The sequence below is a fragment of the Emys orbicularis genome, chromosome 5, assembly GCF_028017835.1.
Source record: "Emys orbicularis isolate rEmyOrb1 chromosome 5, rEmyOrb1.hap1, whole genome shotgun sequence".
Classification (NCBI taxonomy): domain Eukaryota; kingdom Metazoa; phylum Chordata; order Testudines; family Emydidae; genus Emys; species Emys orbicularis.
In genome coordinates, this window is record NC_088687.1 from 132,552,390 (window position 1) to 132,568,583 (window position 16,194).

Consider the following 16,194-nt stretch of genomic DNA (forward strand, 5'->3'; position numbering starts at 1 on the left):
CTGTGCAAACAGCAGGTGCCTGCTTCATGACAGTTTTCATGACAAGCACATTTGTTTCCCAAGGTTTCCAAGCCATGTTTTCTTTTCCCACAGCTCGATGTCGCCATTGACGGAGCTGACGAGGTGGACTCTGACCTCAGCCTTATCAAAGGTGGCGGGTAAGCAGTGCCTTCTTGTATCTGCTTACGGCTGCAATGCTGCAGCCAGGCTTAAACAAATAGATTAAACTACTTGTGTTGTTAGAAATGTTTCTGTTATGATAACACAGAGAGGTCTAAATTGAAATCAGGGCCCCACTGTGTGTAGCGCTGTCTAAAAACTTAGTGAGAGACAATCCCTGACCCAAAGATCTTATTATCCAATATCCAGAAGGGAGTAGGGGTGGGAGTAGGAGCAGCATCGCCATCTAGTGATACAAGCCGTGATTGCTTTGGGGCTTGGCTAAAGTTCATGGGGACTTCTTAATCCTTTCACGCAGATCAGTCAGGAGCAGATTTGTGTTTTGGGGATTCCATGTGAATTCAGTGCTTCGAAGGGTGTCAGGCTGACAACCCTGGGTATCCACACAGCAGGCATAGTAATATTGGCCCGTCCATCACTGTGCCTCACCCTGGGCCTGATTGGACCACCTGTAGAGGTTGAAAGAGAGCAGTCTTCTATGTCCTGGGTCTCTGTGCTAAGTCCCCTTTGGGCAGAGACTCTGCTTGTTAGTATGCTTGGCTAATTGCCATCTCCCCAGTGACCATGGCAATCATTCTGGTACCTTCTCAAGCACTAATTTACATTAGGTTTACAGGAAGGGGGAGGGGGTGAAACAACCTCCAGAATGAGTGGGGAGAATGTGAGGGATACTGTCATCCTTTGGGCCCACCAAGCATGACAAGGCCAGTTTAATGTGTTTACTTCTTAATTTTCTTCACAGAGGGTGCTTGACACAGGAAAAGATAGTTGCAGGCTATGCAAAATGCTTCGTCGTTGTTGCCGACTACAGGTAAAATATGTACTGCACTTCATTCCCACAAGGTGGAGACAGAGGGCCAAATTCAGTCATAGCTAAATATGTGAGTTCATTCACTGAGTGAGCGCATTATTTTGCTTCCAACGCTGTCAGTGAGCGCTTGGCCCTTGATGTCAATGGGAGCAGGACCAGGCCTAAGTAAGCCCAGCTCTACTGACACCTCATGAATTGAATTTGACTTTTGTTTTTTAATTTGCAAAACCCCAGAGTTCCCAAATTGCAGAACGTGCTCGCTTCAGAATTTATCTGTACCCGTGCCTTTGGGAGTGGGTACGCCCAGCTGTCTGGCCAGCTTTCCAACTTGGCTGGGCATCGTCATCTGCTCTTGGGCTAACTTCCCCCTCTGCTTACATCTGTAGGATAATAGAAAATTAACCTGCAGTCTTTCTGCACAAGTTCTGGGTGGTAACTGGATGAACTCCTGTGGCCTGTGCTATACAGGAGGTCAAGCTAGATGATCTAATGATCCCATGTGGCCTTAAGATCTATGAATCTGTCTCAAAAAAGGCTTAAGGAGGATTTGAATGGAGCACTAGGCTTTCTGCTGCTCCTCTGAATTTCCCCCTAAAGGACTTGGATGTTGTGCCCTTTGGGGCTTTATATGTGAGTGTATTATTATTATTTATTATGTAGTAGTAGTATTAAATGTATTATTGTTATTTTATTATATTTAGGTGCTGTAATATTAATATTAATCCCGTTTAAAACCAATTTCCTGTAGAAAAAATTCTAAGAACCTTGGGGAGCAATGGAAGAAAGGAATCCCCATTGAAGTCATCCCAATGGCTTATGTCCCAGTCACCAAAGCACTGACCAGGAAGTTTGGTGGCGTTGCTGAGCTGAGGATGGCTGTTCGGAAAGCGGTCAGTATGATCAAAGGTCTCTGAAGAAGACCGCTCCCCCACATGGGTGTGCGTGGCAGGTGGCAAAACAGAAATGTGACGGATAATGTGTGTGCGAATATACGGTTTGTGCTTTTGAATATTCATAAAAGAACAAAAAACCTCTTGGCTTAAATTTTCAAAAGTGGCTAGTGACTTTGAACATCTACTTGCTGAGCATCCCCTTCTGAAACTCAGGCCCTTTTACAGTGTCTCACGTGAGACAGCAAAACACAATGTATGCTCCATGCATTTCTGGAATATATTGGGGGCAACATTTTGTTTCAGAAAGTGGCGGAAGTGGGCACAGCCATTTTACACTTGATTCTGACTAATGGAGGAATGGGTTGTGAATCGGAAGATTCCAGGCAATTTGGATGAAAGTGATTATGAAGTGATAGATTTCAAGATTCTAAGGAAAGAAAGGAGTGAGAGCAGCAGAATGAGGACATTGGACTTCAAAAAAGCAGACTTGAACTAACTTAGAGAACAGGTAGGCGAGGTCCCATGGGAAAGAAATCTTAGAGGAAAAAGGAGCTCTAGAGGGCTCGCAGTTTCTCAGACAGTATTAAAGGCACAACAGCAAACTATCCTACTAAGAAAGAAAGGTAGGAAGACTAGTAAGAGGCCAAGATGGCTCCATCAGGAGCTCTTTAATGACCTGAAAATCAACAAAGAATCCTATTAAAATGTGAAAATATGGACAAATTGCTCAGAGGAGTACAAAAGAATAGCACAAGTATGTAGGGACAAAATCAGAAAGGTTAAGGCACAAAATGAGTTACATCTAGCAAGAGACCTAAAAGGCAATAAGAAGAGGTTCTTTAAATACATTCGGAGCAAGAGAAAGATAAAGGAAAGTGTACATCCTCTATTTAATGAGGAAGGAGAGCTAATAACTGATGACATCAGGAAGGCTGAGGTGTTTAATGCCCATTTTGTTTCATTATTCACTAACAAGGTTAATGGTGACCAGATACTTAACACAATTAATATTAACAAAAAGGGAGAAGGAATAATAGGGAAGCCAAAATAGGGCGGGAAACAGGTTAAAGAATATTTAGACAAGTTAGATGTACTCAAATAGGCAGGGCCTGATGAAATTCATCCTAGTGTAATTAAGGAACTCTCTGAAACAATTTTGCAATCGTTAGTAATTATCTTCGAGACCTTGTGGAGGTCGGGTGAGGTCCCAGGGAATTACAGACCAATCAACTTTATTTCAATACCTGGAAAAGTACTGGAACAAATTATTAATCAATTTGTAAGCACTTAGCGGATAAAAGGGTAATAAGGAATAGCCAGCATGGATTTGTAAAGAACAAATCATGCCAAACCAACCTAATTTCCTTCTTTGACAGCATTACTGGCCTAGTGGTTAGGAAGGAAGCAGTAAACTAGATGTATCTTGATTTTAGTGAGGCTTCTGGCACAGTCCCACATGACATTCTCATAAGCAAACTAGGGAAATGAGGTCTAGATGAAATCTCTGTAAGGTGGGTGCACAACTAGTTGAAATACCACACTCAAAGAGTTATTGATGTTTTGCTGTCAAATTGGGAGGCTGTATCTAGTGGGGTCCTGTACTAAATATTTTCATTAATGACTTGGCTAATGGAGTGGAGAATATGGTTCTAAAATTTGCAGCTGACACCAAGCTAGGAACAGTTGCAAGCCCTTTGGAGGACAGGATTAAAATTCGAAATGACCTTGACAAAGTGGAGAACTGATCTGAGTTCAACAAGATGATATTCAGTAAAGCCAAGTGCGGAGTACTTCACTTAGGAGGGAAAAATCAAAAGCACAACTACAAAATGGGTTGTAATTGGCTAGGCAGTAGTACTGTTGAAGAGGATCGGGGGGTTCTAATGGATCACAAATTAAATATGAATCAGCATGATGCAGTTGTGAAAAGGGCTAATATTATGGGGTGTATTAACAGGAGTGTTGTATGTAATACATGGGAGGTAACTGTCTTGCTCTACTCAACACTGGTGAAGCCTCAGCTGGTGTACTGTGTCCAGTCCTGGGTACCACACTTTAAAAAAGATGTGGACAAACTGGAGAGAGTCCAGAGGAGAGCAATACAAATGGTAAAAAGGTTTATAAAACATCACCTCTGAGGAAAGGTTAAAAAAACTGGGTATGTTTAGTCTTGAGAAAAGAAGACTGAGGGAGGCAACCTGATAAGTCTTCAAATATGTGAAGGGCTTTTATAAAGAGCTTGGTGGTCAATTGTTCTCCATGTCCACTGAAGGTAGGACAAGAAGTAGTGGACTTAGTCTGCGGAAAGGGAGATTTAGGTTAGATGTTATGAAAACTTTCTAACTAGAAGTGTTGTTAAGCACTGGAACAGGCTTTCAAGGGAGGTTGTGGAGCCCCCATCATGGGAGGTTTTTAAGAACAGGTTGGGCAAACACCTGTCAGGAATAGTGTAGGTTTACATGGTCCTGCCTTAGCGCAGGAGGCTGGTCTAGATGATCTTTGGAGGTGCCTTCCAGCCTTACATTTTTACAATTCTAAATTGGGCACCTGGAAAGGGAGATACTCAAAAATCTTGAAAATGTAAGTCCCTATTTTTACCTTTGCAGAAGTCTGTTTCTTTAAGTACTTTTATCCCCATTGTGCAGATGGGGAGTTGAGGCACAGAGAGGCCTGGCCCAGGATCACCCAGGAAGTCTGTGATGGAGCAGGGCATTGAACATATGTCTCCCAAGTCCCAGGCTAATGCACTAACCCTTGTATTCTCCTTCTTCTCTACCTCTCTGCTGGGAGGACCGAGATTGTATGTGGTAGTTCTTAAATGTTATTCTGGGTGTATTAGGAAGAAGGTTGCTGTTACCAAAATACAGTAAAAATCTTTCTCTGACAGCCATAGGTTAATAACATCATCCTGGCCACAGTCCTGGGAGATCCGAAGTTTTGATCATGGGGCTGTTCTAATGCATCCGTGAGGAATGTTGCTCATGGGTGTAGAATTGCTCTGAAGGGCCTAATCCAGTCTCAGATGAAGGCGATAGGAGTCCTTCCACTGGCTGAGTAGGCTGTGGATTAGGCCCTAGGTTTTTATTGTTCTGTGACTTTTGAGTAGTATCCATCTTCTTATGGTGTGTATGAGTGACAAGCTCCCAGAGAGCACTGATGGGGAATCCCTTAGCGCTTAGGGTTCAGGAAGGTCAGGTATGACTGGTGTGTCTCTCTTCACCTTCAGGCCAAGCAGGGTCTCTCAGCCCCAGTGGGAACATGGCGATGAAGAGGTTTAATGTCCTCTGTCTGTTTCCTTTCATAGACTGCAGATGTCCTCACAGTCACTCTCCAAAGCAGTAAACTAGAAAGGACCATTAGGCATGCAGTTAGTCTATTGCTAAGAAATTAAGACTGTATTGGAATGTTTTGCTCTCCTTTGCTGGTCAGAACTCCTCATTCTGATCTCCTCCAAGAGTAAAGTCACGTCACAAAACTTGTATCCTCATCTGTTTGTTTGAAAAATCAACCCTTGAGACATATCTATTATCTCACTCTTTCAGACAACCTGCTGAGTCCTGTTAAAACCAGATTTTTTGACAGTGGATATAACAGTCAGCTCTGCCTGTTGCCATACAGACAAATCTTTACATATTGAGAAATAAATGTTTCCAAGTGGCGTGCTGTGAGTTTCACCATGTGACTTTCCTTTGCTGTTTGTGGTGCTAATTCCACATGTCTCTCTACAAAGCACTTGGAAAAATCCCGCTCTAGTTTTTAATACTTACCTTATGGGCAAACTCAGAATAATGACTTTTTGAATATTCAGTTCCATAGGATTCTTTGCATAAGGGATTGCACAGCTTTCCGCTCTAATATGCAGCTTCTTTGACCTTCTCAGCTGTTACGTATCTATAGAAATCCAATGGACAGGAGCACCCTGGCAATGCTAGTACTATTTTCATAAGACTGCTAAGAGATGAATTTCCAAAGTACTATGTTCATACAGCACTTTGGTTAATCTGTGCCAGGGCTTCCCGGAGGGCCCCCCCTCTCCTCGCCCCATTCAGGGCTCTGGGCTTCAGCTGCAGGTTGGCATGTGTGTGTCGGGGCAGCCCCTCGGCAGGTGGCTTGAGGCTTCAGCCCCTCAGTGGGTGTCCCAGGGCTCCTGTGGGCTTGAAAATATTTACCGGCTCTGCTCTGGATGGCTCCGGCTGAATTTAAGCCCTGATCTGTGCCAAACTCCTAGGATCTACCATTGACTCAACTGTGCAACTCTGGGAATATCACCTATCTTCTTTGGTCTTCTCTTTCTTCATCTGTAAAATACTTGCCTACTTAACAGGTGCTTTGTGAGAATTAGTGAGTGAGGATTAAAAGAGCAATCTAGTGCTTAATATCATGTATTGTTTCTCATTTGGCCTGATCGGTTCACCAGTATTTGGTGCCTTGCAGGCTTGTTTCCATTAGGATGAGAAATTGTGAGATGAGTCAGGTCTATTCTTGAAGTCATCTTGTTTGTGGACATTTCTTGTAAATAAAGTCCTGTTACCCTGAACACAGCAGCAGGTGGCGTCTTTCAGAATGCCCAAGTCAGCTGCTCCAAAGAGCTCTGTGCCCAAGAAGATCTGTCCATCTTCTTCCTCTCAGGATCACACTTCTCCGGCAAACCAAAATGCTAGCACCCATGTTTGCAAACAGGGCAACCCCTCCACAAGGGTTAGCACTGACCTGTCATGAGGTCTACTGCCACAGCCTCTCGCTGTTTTTACTACATGAAGGGACTTGTTTGCTCTTTCTGTTGAGCCTGAGAAAGTACTCAGCATGTCCGTTGGCCTTAATGAAGGGATTATCCTTGCCTCCAAGACTCCTCTCATAGTCGTCATTAGTACCTTTTGGTATAAGTATTATTAATAGTGGTGGTGTTTTGCATTGAAGCACTTCTAACGGCCTAGGACAGACTCTTTTAGGGTACTGAAATGGGTCACTCTATGAAAAGCATCCCCTTAACATGCTTAAATTGGTTAATTAAGGGCTGTGTCTTCCAGCCTCTGTGTAGAATATGACTAAACACCATGTAATAGCATTTTATCCTTGCACTGCTGAAGCCAGTAGGAATTTTGCCATTGACAACAGTGAGAGCAGGTTCATCTCAAAGGTACATACATTTTTAGTCCCACATTCACCAAGGTGTCTAAGTGCTTTCCATAGTCCACAGCCCCACATGCTTTGATGTAAACTGGATAGCTGTGTGTTTGTTTTTTGTTGTTGTCGTTCTCCCCACCTGGTGCAAAACAATGAGTGGGGCAGTGACACAGTTGAATAACAGCAATTTTCTTTATTTTAAATGTTCTGTTTGAGACTTTTATTTCTAATGGAAACTGTGAGGGCAGCCAACTTTGTGCCTGAGTTTAAAAAAAAAATTAAAAAAAATCCTTGCAAGGTAGTTAACAGCACGTCTTTTTGCCTAGGGTCCCGTGGTGACAGACAATGGGAATTTCATATTGGACTGGAAGTTTGACAAGGTCCACAAGTGGAACGAAGTGAACACAGCTATAAAAATGATACCAGGTAATCTCTCATATTAAAAAATTACTGAGTTCCTGAGGTCTGGCCTACATTGGAAATAAGGCGTCAGTTGTTAACCGTGTGAGTAATAAACCATTGGAACAATTTACCAAGGGTCGTGGTGGACTTTCCATCACTGACAATTTAGAAATCAAGATTGGGTGTTTCTTTTCTTTTCTTTTTTCTTTTCTTTTTTTAAAGATCTGTTCTAGGAATTACTTAGGGGAAGTTCTTTGGCCAGTGCAATGCGGGAGGTCAGTCGAGATGATCACAATGGTCCCTTCCGGCATTAGAATCTATGAGTCCATGAAGTTATACTGGTATAACTCTTTTGGTTAGGGATGGTATATTTTGCTTCCTGAATTGGAATACGTTATCCTGGCATAAGTGTGCTTATCCTGGTGTAAAACTGTGTACACCCCGGATGGGTTTTTGTCACTTTAACTATTCCAGTATAGTTAAAACAGCAAAACTTTCTAGTCCAGATGAGTCCTAAGATCCTAATTCAGTGAGATACATAAACCCTTGCCTAATTTTAAACATGGAAATACCAGGGTGCTACTCGCATGCTTAAAGGTAGCAAATACTTGAGTATCTTGAGTGGTGAGATGTCAATTACATTGGTGTCCATCGATGCCAATGACTTTACAGCACTGTAACTTCATTAGGAGAACTAGATCCTAATCTTTTTCGAATGCTCTTTGTGCTGCTTCAGGTAGGAGCTCCTCCTCGCAACGTTGATGGACTCTTGGGGTGGGATTTTTCAAAAACATCGAAGCCCCATTGAGAGTTGGCGTGACTTGTACCCCTACGAGGGCTTTTCTGCTCGCATGCCGTAGGGCTGTAACTTCACCAGGGTAGTTCCAGTGGGCCAATCCCCCTAGGGTGGAAACAGTTTATACCACTGTAAAGGTGCTTGTACCCGCATAGCTATTCCCATGCAGAAGGGGAATAAGCTGTGCCAGTACAACAGTATCCATGCTGGGGGCTGCACTGGTAAAACTATTGGTAAAAGAATCTCATCCCAACAGACACAGTTAGACAGATACAAAATCTATGTAGACCCACTCACTTTTAGGTGCTTTTAAAGAAAATCTCACCCTTATTTGTATAAAGGTTTACAGTGGCTATGAAGTCACAAGTGGGGCTGTGATGTGTAGGGTACGTCTGCATAGCAGCTGGGGAGTGCGATTGCCAGCTCCTGTAGACGTACGCAAGCTAGTTTGCTAAACATGGCCCTGTGGCCATGGCGGTATGGGCTAGCTGCCAGGGTACGATCCCATCTAAGATCATAGGTACACACTCGGGCGTCTCGTCTGAATCGCTGCCTGTGCTGCTGCAGCCACAGTCCTTTTCTTAATGCGCTAGCTCAATCAAAGCTAGCCCGTGTACATCCCCGTGAGCTGGGAATTCCACTTCCCATCTGCACTGCAGACACAGCCATCGAGCTTCGGGCAGTGATTTAATTTTAGGAAGAGAATTTTTTTTTACTGTTGTATAGCTCAAAAAGGGGTTAGTCAGATGACCTTTTGCTGGTCAAATAAAATAAAACAGAAAACTTGTATATTTCAACTCCCAGTAAGAAGCTGGACTGCTTTTACCCTGACTTAAATTACACTTATTTAAAAAAAAAAAGTGATATCCGTAGTTATGAGATCATCCACCAGGTGGCAGCATTGTTTCATTCATCTCTTCAGAACAAAATTTGTCTGAGTTGGTACACAAGTAATTTAAACTCCATTCTGCAGCCCTGCTCGTTATGTGTGGCATACTTGTGAGGAAACGTGCTGTGCAGAGATTCTAGCCCTTCCGAATTTTCCATAATCTTCCCGATTTTATATGTAATTACGAAATTCGTAATTCAGGCTTAAATCAACTAATTTTGCAAGTGCACGTGTATTTCGTGTGTGTGTGTGTGCATGCATGCATACGGGTCACTCACCACCACTGAGGTCCAAGGAGCACAGTGAATAGTGCCGTGGCAGCTGGGGGCGCTCTTCACCACCACCCTGTGGTGCATACACCGACTGCGCGGTGAGGGTCTGATAGGAGGTGAGCCATTCTGAATGAGTTGGGGCACTGCTGGGTTCACTGCCCAAGCCACAGGCTGCATGTTGTGCTCCAGCTGCCCCAGGTGGGCCCGGCTGGACAACGCTAATGCGCGCTGAGTAACGAGAGTGCTCCAGCAGGATGTGCCCGGGGTAGTTAGAGCATAACACACTGCCTGTGGCTTGGGCGGTGAATCCAGCAGCGCCCCAAGCCCCACTGACAATCACTGCAACTTGTCTCCTGTCACACCCTCACTGTGCAGTCTGGGGGGGAGGGGCAGGAGGAGGCAACAGAGGAAGAGAGCAGGAACATGACAGAGGAGGGGGAAGAGGAGGAAGATCATCTTGGGAAGAAGGTCCAGGCCCAGAACTGGCCAGGGTAATTAAGAGCCCTAAGCAGCATAGGAGGACAGCTTTCCTAGGGCAGTCCTCCCCGTCTCCCTCTTTGGGGGTTGGATCAAGGGTGCAATGAGGGGTGCAAGGCACCCAGGCCTCCCCCTTGGCCATAGACAGGGAGTGGAGGGAAAGGTCCTGTTTACTCTCACATGTGCAGAAGTGCATCTAAAATGCAGCCCAAGCGGTTAAGGTGCTACCTCCAAACCCCCATCTGTATTTGGCTTCACACCTTTGGCATTTACTGATGATCTAAGCAACTTCCCTGATTTTTTTTCCATAAACATCCCTAAAAGTCTCAGAGCAAGGTTGGCAGCTCTGCGCAGGAGTAAGCGCGACTGAGCATCAGGTTTGCAAAAAGCGGCCCTTACGGATTAAAACCTCTCAGCAGAGTTTATATTTTACTTAAAAGAGAATACTAGGTACGCTTGGGTATCATTCTTCATCATATGGGCGTTTTCTCCAGGTTAAACAGTGTCCCCAATCCTGCAGTGTGTTGTGCATGGGCCAGTGCAACAGTCTGCCTGCTGGCCGTGTATTGCAGCCTTAGGGCCTTACACAGGAAGTGTGTGGTCATGAAATGGGGTGTTATGGAAGAGGTATGAGGTTACTTGGATCCTAATTGATGTTTGCTATTGAAACCATTAATGGCAACAAAATCCTGGTGTCTTGCATTTCTTAACCCTTTTTCATCCCAAAGCAAAATTAAACTGTGTACAAATTATGGGATCACTTCCACAGGCCACTGAATGGAGCCCGCTCTAGAGGAAGGTGTCTCAGCTGTGTAACAGCACCCAGTAATGCTGTGTACAACAGTGTAAGGCAGGAGATGAAAAGGGTGCTACAGGGGAATTTCTATTGCAGATTACTGGCATTTGGTCACGGTGTCCGCGTTAACACTTCTCCAGCCATAAAAAGTGCATCTGATTTTCAGTGCTACTAGTGAACATGACTCTGTTCGGAGACCATTTAAATACATGCCACTCATTTCATACTGTCGGGACGAGCACAGCAGTGTCGTTCGGGAAAAGGAGTCTGGAGGCCTGTTGTAACAAATACAGCTTTCGCTATTTCGCTGCATAATGCAACTCGTTTCCAGGTGATTTCTTTCTGATACTTTTCCATAGATTTTTAATGCCAGAAGAGACCATTAAATCATCTAGTTTGATTCCTTGCATATCACAGGCCAGAGAATTTCATCTAGCTCCTCCTGTATTGCGCCCAGTAACTTGCCTTTTACGTCAAGGAGGGGGAAATTTAATCTTGGTCATATAGTTTAAACCCTGCGTACCACTCTGCACAATTTTCTCTATTGTGATCTCCTCCCTAAAGCCCTGATTCAGCAGGGTACTTAGCATGACTCTAACTTTAAGCATACGAGCAGTCAGTCCTGTTGCTGTCAGTGAGCTTACTCATGCTAAAAGTGAGGCTTGTGCTTACGTACTTTGCTGACTCGGGGCCTATGGACATACCTACATCAGAGGTGGTGGTGGTGGTGAGAATGCAGGAATCACATCCAGAGGGACTAATCCTTCGTCTCCTAGTGATAACGCCTGTCGTACCAAAGTGGCTTCTTGCTAATCTGGTCCCTAGCCCAGCTTTGCGTGGAGGAGCTCCACATTGTGACATCTGACCCACCCCCACAGTCTGCCCAAACCACTGCAGCTTAAATAGCCACCCTCTGCTGCTTGGACTTTGTGTGGTGTCCTTCCCCCACATCCCGGCCTCTTAGAATACCTCCATTGGCTTCTCCCCTTCTGCCCCAAGCTCAAGACTATTGTCCTTGCCTTCAGTGCCCTGCACTACTCTGCCACCTTCTATTTCTGTTCCCCCCCCTCCTCCTTCCCTTTGTAGTCTTGTCTCACTCTCACCTTCCTGCCTCGTCCGATGTTCCCCTGCACCTAGAACTCCCTGGCAAAACAGGGGAGCCACCTCCTCAAAGCTAAGCCATAGGCGGATCTTACACCCCCCTTAGTGAAAAGCCCTGCCCTGCTCCGCCAGCCTCCCCTTCTCGTCCAGGCCACTGGAATCGTTCTGTTCTCATCCTGCAAGGTGCAGGGCACCCTCAGTTCCTGCTGCTGGGGAATCTCGCAGGATTGGATTTTGGATTGTAAAGCCAGGGCCGGCTCCAGGTTTTTTGCAGCCCCAAGCTCCGAGAGCGCAACTGTCCAAGCAAAAAAAAAAAAAACCCCTCCGAGACCGCAACTGCACGGAATGCCACCCTGGAATTGTGCCGCCCCAAGCACGTGCTTGCTTTGCTGGTGCGTAGAGCTGGTCCTGTGTAAAGCACCAGGTGGCAGGGGCAGCGTCAGCGCAGTCAGCACGTAAGATCTGGAAGTGAATCATACCCTGTATCTGCTCCCTGTAACTTGCTGTACATGGATCATCTGTATTGTTTTATTACAGTTAAAAATAAAGGGTGAAATCCTGTGCCCATTGATGTCCATGGCAAAACTCTCATTGACTCCAGCGGGGATAGGATTATACCCAGTGTCTTGACGTTCACCATTCCACTGCGTCTGAACGTATTTTTCTGCACTGGCTCCCAGCAGTCAGTTGATATCAGCCTTGAGCCCCAGGCAGCAATGCTAGTAAAATGAATCTAAACGAACTGGTGAAAGTTGCCATGTGTCACTCTCTATCTAGAGTTACACAGCAGGGACTGTCGGTTTCACATGCAGCTAGTGAAAATTCTGTGCCACTTGTCTCTGTTGTGACAGTGATTCCTTTATTTTCTGTTCTGAAACATGCCCTGCTGCAAAAAGGCTGGTTGCTCGTAAGGTAGAAGAGGAAAAGAAACAGCCATCAAGACGTGCATTCTAATCCAAAGCTCCCACTGATAGTACTCCTGCAACTCTTGTTCTCCCTTCCCTTGTATATCTCACTCCTGCTGTTACGTGTAAGCTTGGTGTGTGTTTGTGCAATGCTTGCTTCAGGGCATGGTGCTTACTGACTGCTGTGGGGCTACTTGCTTAGCCCCCCGATCCTTCTGAGGGCCACAGAGCTTGGGTTCCTGCACCAATACAGAGGCCCACTGGCTTTAGCGGGGCTCTCCATGGGTGCAGATGTCCTCTTGCACTGAGCTGGTTGCAAAGTCAGGGCGTTAGCAAGCACTTCACTCTGTTCTATTCATACCCATAAGAACAATCATCCCAGCTCAGCATAATGGTCTATCTAGTCCAGCGTCCCTCCCTAACAGCGGCCAGTACCGCTGCTCCAGCGAGTGGTGCAAGAAATCCTGTAGTGGGGAATTCTGGGATAATCTGCCTATAGGGAAACTTTTCTTAACCCTTTCTTCCCCCCATCAATTCTAGGTTGGCTTATGTCCGGAAGCATAAATCTCATAAGCTTGTCAGTACAGAGGCTGATTTTGTAAAGCCATAGTAGACTTTGAGGGCCAGGTCCTCAAGTGTATTTAATGCCTAAGTCCTGTTGAAATCAATTGGCGTTAGATGCCTAAATACCTTCTGAGCGTCTGGCCTGGATGCCTGATCAGTGAATAATAATAATACAGTCCCTAATTCTAGAGGATTAGAGCAGCCGTGGTAAGCCTGGCAGATAAGAGATGGTTTGAGCCCCTAACCTGTGTGTGAATGTTCTATTCCCAGGAGTGGTGGAGACAGGTCTCTTTATCAACATGGCCAACGTGGTTTACTTTGGCATGGAAGATGGTTCTGTCAGCGCCCGTGAGAAACTGGCCCTCTGACACAGTCCAGCCACACGATGCTCCCTGCCTTCCAAACAGCTGTCGTAATGGTGCCAACCTGACACGTTGCCTTAACGAGCGGCCGGCTCAGTTGCAGAGGTCAGGGCAGAAGGCCTGTCGGGATCCGCTGACGTGCTACTGAATGTCTTTTTTTTAAACTATATTCTCTATTTTTTATTGTTCAGGAACGCTTGTCATTTTTTAAAAAAGAGTCACTTGAACAGAAGTTGCTTTTAACATTTTTATTTTGTTTTATAAGAAGCGTTTACCAAAAAGGACACGTCTTACAGAACTTGAACCCGCTGGTTGCTCTGACCGCGTCTTGTTGTGGGGGGAAAGGTGATCGCAATGTATTGTTTTTATTTAGTTTGCTGGGAGGAAAAATTAAAGATGCAGCATGTAAAATCAGGGCGTATCCAGTTGGGACCTGCTGATGCCTTATTGGAACCTTTTGGTTCTGTATTTTCTCCCGTTTGGTTTTTTTTAACATCATGGTTTTTAATTGTACAGAATGCCTAGTTATTCTGCATGGGTAAAATTTACCCCCTGTGCAAAGGGTCAGGACAGAAGTGTTGCATAGGCTTTTTCTGGCCCTTTGCACAGGAGTGAATTTCATCCTTTGGGCCAAATGCTGCTCTGTTAAACCAGTGTCAATCCACAGTAACTCCCATCAAGATTTATTCCAATCAGTGAAGTTACTCCAGATTGACATCCTTGTAAACACGAGCAGAATTGGGGCCTTGATCAAGTTTACAGAAGTGTATTTGAGAAGCTTTCAACAATGTCTAGTACCTTAGCGGCAAATCATTCGGTTAGGAATGAAGACAATTTATCACACCTCACAGCTGGGTTGATTCATGGGAGGATAGAGCGGAAAGCAAAGGAATATTGAGTCTTCCTGCCTGGACTGGATACAAATGTAGCAAGAGGACAAGGCAATCATCTGATGTATCCTATTCCACCTATAGGTGCTTTGCATGTTATAGTGTCAAAAACGTGAGTCATCACTTTGTATGTTATGGGCACTGAAATAAAGAGCTGTAACGCCAGGTTTTTGACTGTTCTGATTCTCTTTTACAATGAAATATTTAATACCTGATGGGACAGAACCTCAGTTGGTGTAAATCGCCTTCACTAGAGCTATAACTATTTCCACGCACCGAGGATCTGCCCCCATTTGTGTAGCTGAAGGCCTTACGTGGCTCTCTGTACAAGGGTGAATTTCACCCACACTGAATGCACCAGTTCACATTTGATTTCCTCTTTGATCTTATCAAAATATTTTTTTTGCCTGTCACCCAAGTGTCTGAACAACACCTGTTAAACTGCAGCACTTGCATTCAAATTCTATGAAACTGAGTGAGAATTTGCATCTGTGTCTAAATGCTGCACGTGTGAGTAAGATGTTGTTCCCTTTTTGCAAAAAAAGGTTATTTTGGTTATCTGAAACCTCCTCCTCCCTGCAGACGTGTCCTGTCAGTTCTAAAACTGCCCCATAGTTTTATACCAAGATGGCCTTCAATAGAGCATTTCCAATAAAGTGATTATGATGGAACATTGTGGTAAGAAACTGTTTGTAAGATACTATCACTGCAGCCTAGATTAGGAACATGGAGCCAGAGAGAAGTTGTTTCAGATTGACCGAGTGAAATTTTCAGACTTCATCCCTTTATTTTCTATAACATCATAGTAGAATGAACAATAAAGCAAAAATAATTTAATTCCTACACAGGATCCTGTCTTGTTTCACATTGTGCTGTCCAAAAAGAGGTCTTTTTTGGGGCAGGGAGGGACAATTTTTGTTTTCTGCATACTTTGATTTCCCTAAAACAAATGGGCACGTCACCAAAATAACTAAATCATTGGGCCCTCGTATTTGACCGTGAGCTTGATCGATGAGTCCAGTGGGAGGATGCAGTAGCAGGCATCATGTGCTTGTTCACCCTCACATTTATAATATTATCTGGATGTTTTCTTTTTCTGTATGTGGGGGGGAGAGGAGGGGAGCAGGCGGTGGAAGCAAGTGTAATAACACTTTATTATAACTATATAGCACATTACAACTGAGGATGTCATTATGGTGTATGTTTAAGGTCCCTATTTTCACTCTTAGGTGCCTAAAGTCAGGCACCTAAGCCCATGTTTAGGCATCTAAATACCAGTGGCCTCATTTTCAGAGGCATAAAAATCACAGTGTTCATTGTGTTAAGTGCTCCTCTGAAAATACAGACAACTTATGTTGGTGCTTGGATCTGGAATTAAGTGCTTAACTCTAGGCACCTGCTTTGAAAATGCTGGCTTTCTAATTCTTACTCCTGGGAGAGAAGAATCAGACCTGTTCTAGACATGGGGAAACGGAGCACAGATTAAGTTGACTTGCCCTACATCTCATGCAATTAACTGTCAGAGCTAGGAGTAGAACAGAGCATAAAAAACATGATTCTTAGCCTGCAGCTCTAACCAGTTAATCCATTGCCTGTGTCACAACACTTTGCAGGGATGTTTTGCCCGAAAGAGAAAACGTGCACTAAAAGCTATGAAAACTGGTCCTCAGCCTGACCCAGTGTGCATGGTTATTGTCTGGGTGTGGAATAAGACACAATACTGCATATCTCA

The 16,194-nt window shown here is 44.6% G+C and overlaps 1 protein-coding gene across 1 annotated transcript in view; it reads left to right on the plus strand.

Moving 5' to 3' along the window:
* RPIA (ribose 5-phosphate isomerase A) overlaps positions 1–14,620 on the plus strand; it is a 31,685-nt gene extending 17,065 nt beyond the window's left edge. Inside the window, exons 5-9 of the mRNA XM_065405193.1 lie at positions 94–158; positions 923–991; positions 1,740–1,881; positions 7,335–7,434; positions 13,481–14,620. Coding sequence (XP_065261265.1) covers positions 94–158; positions 923–991; positions 1,740–1,881; positions 7,335–7,434; positions 13,481–13,578 — 474 coding nt within the window. The 3' untranslated portion in view covers positions 13,579–14,620. The remainder of the gene's footprint in view (positions 1–93; positions 159–922; positions 992–1,739; positions 1,882–7,334; positions 7,435–13,480) is intronic.
* The last annotated feature ends 1,574 nt before the right edge of the window (positions 14,621–16,194 follow it).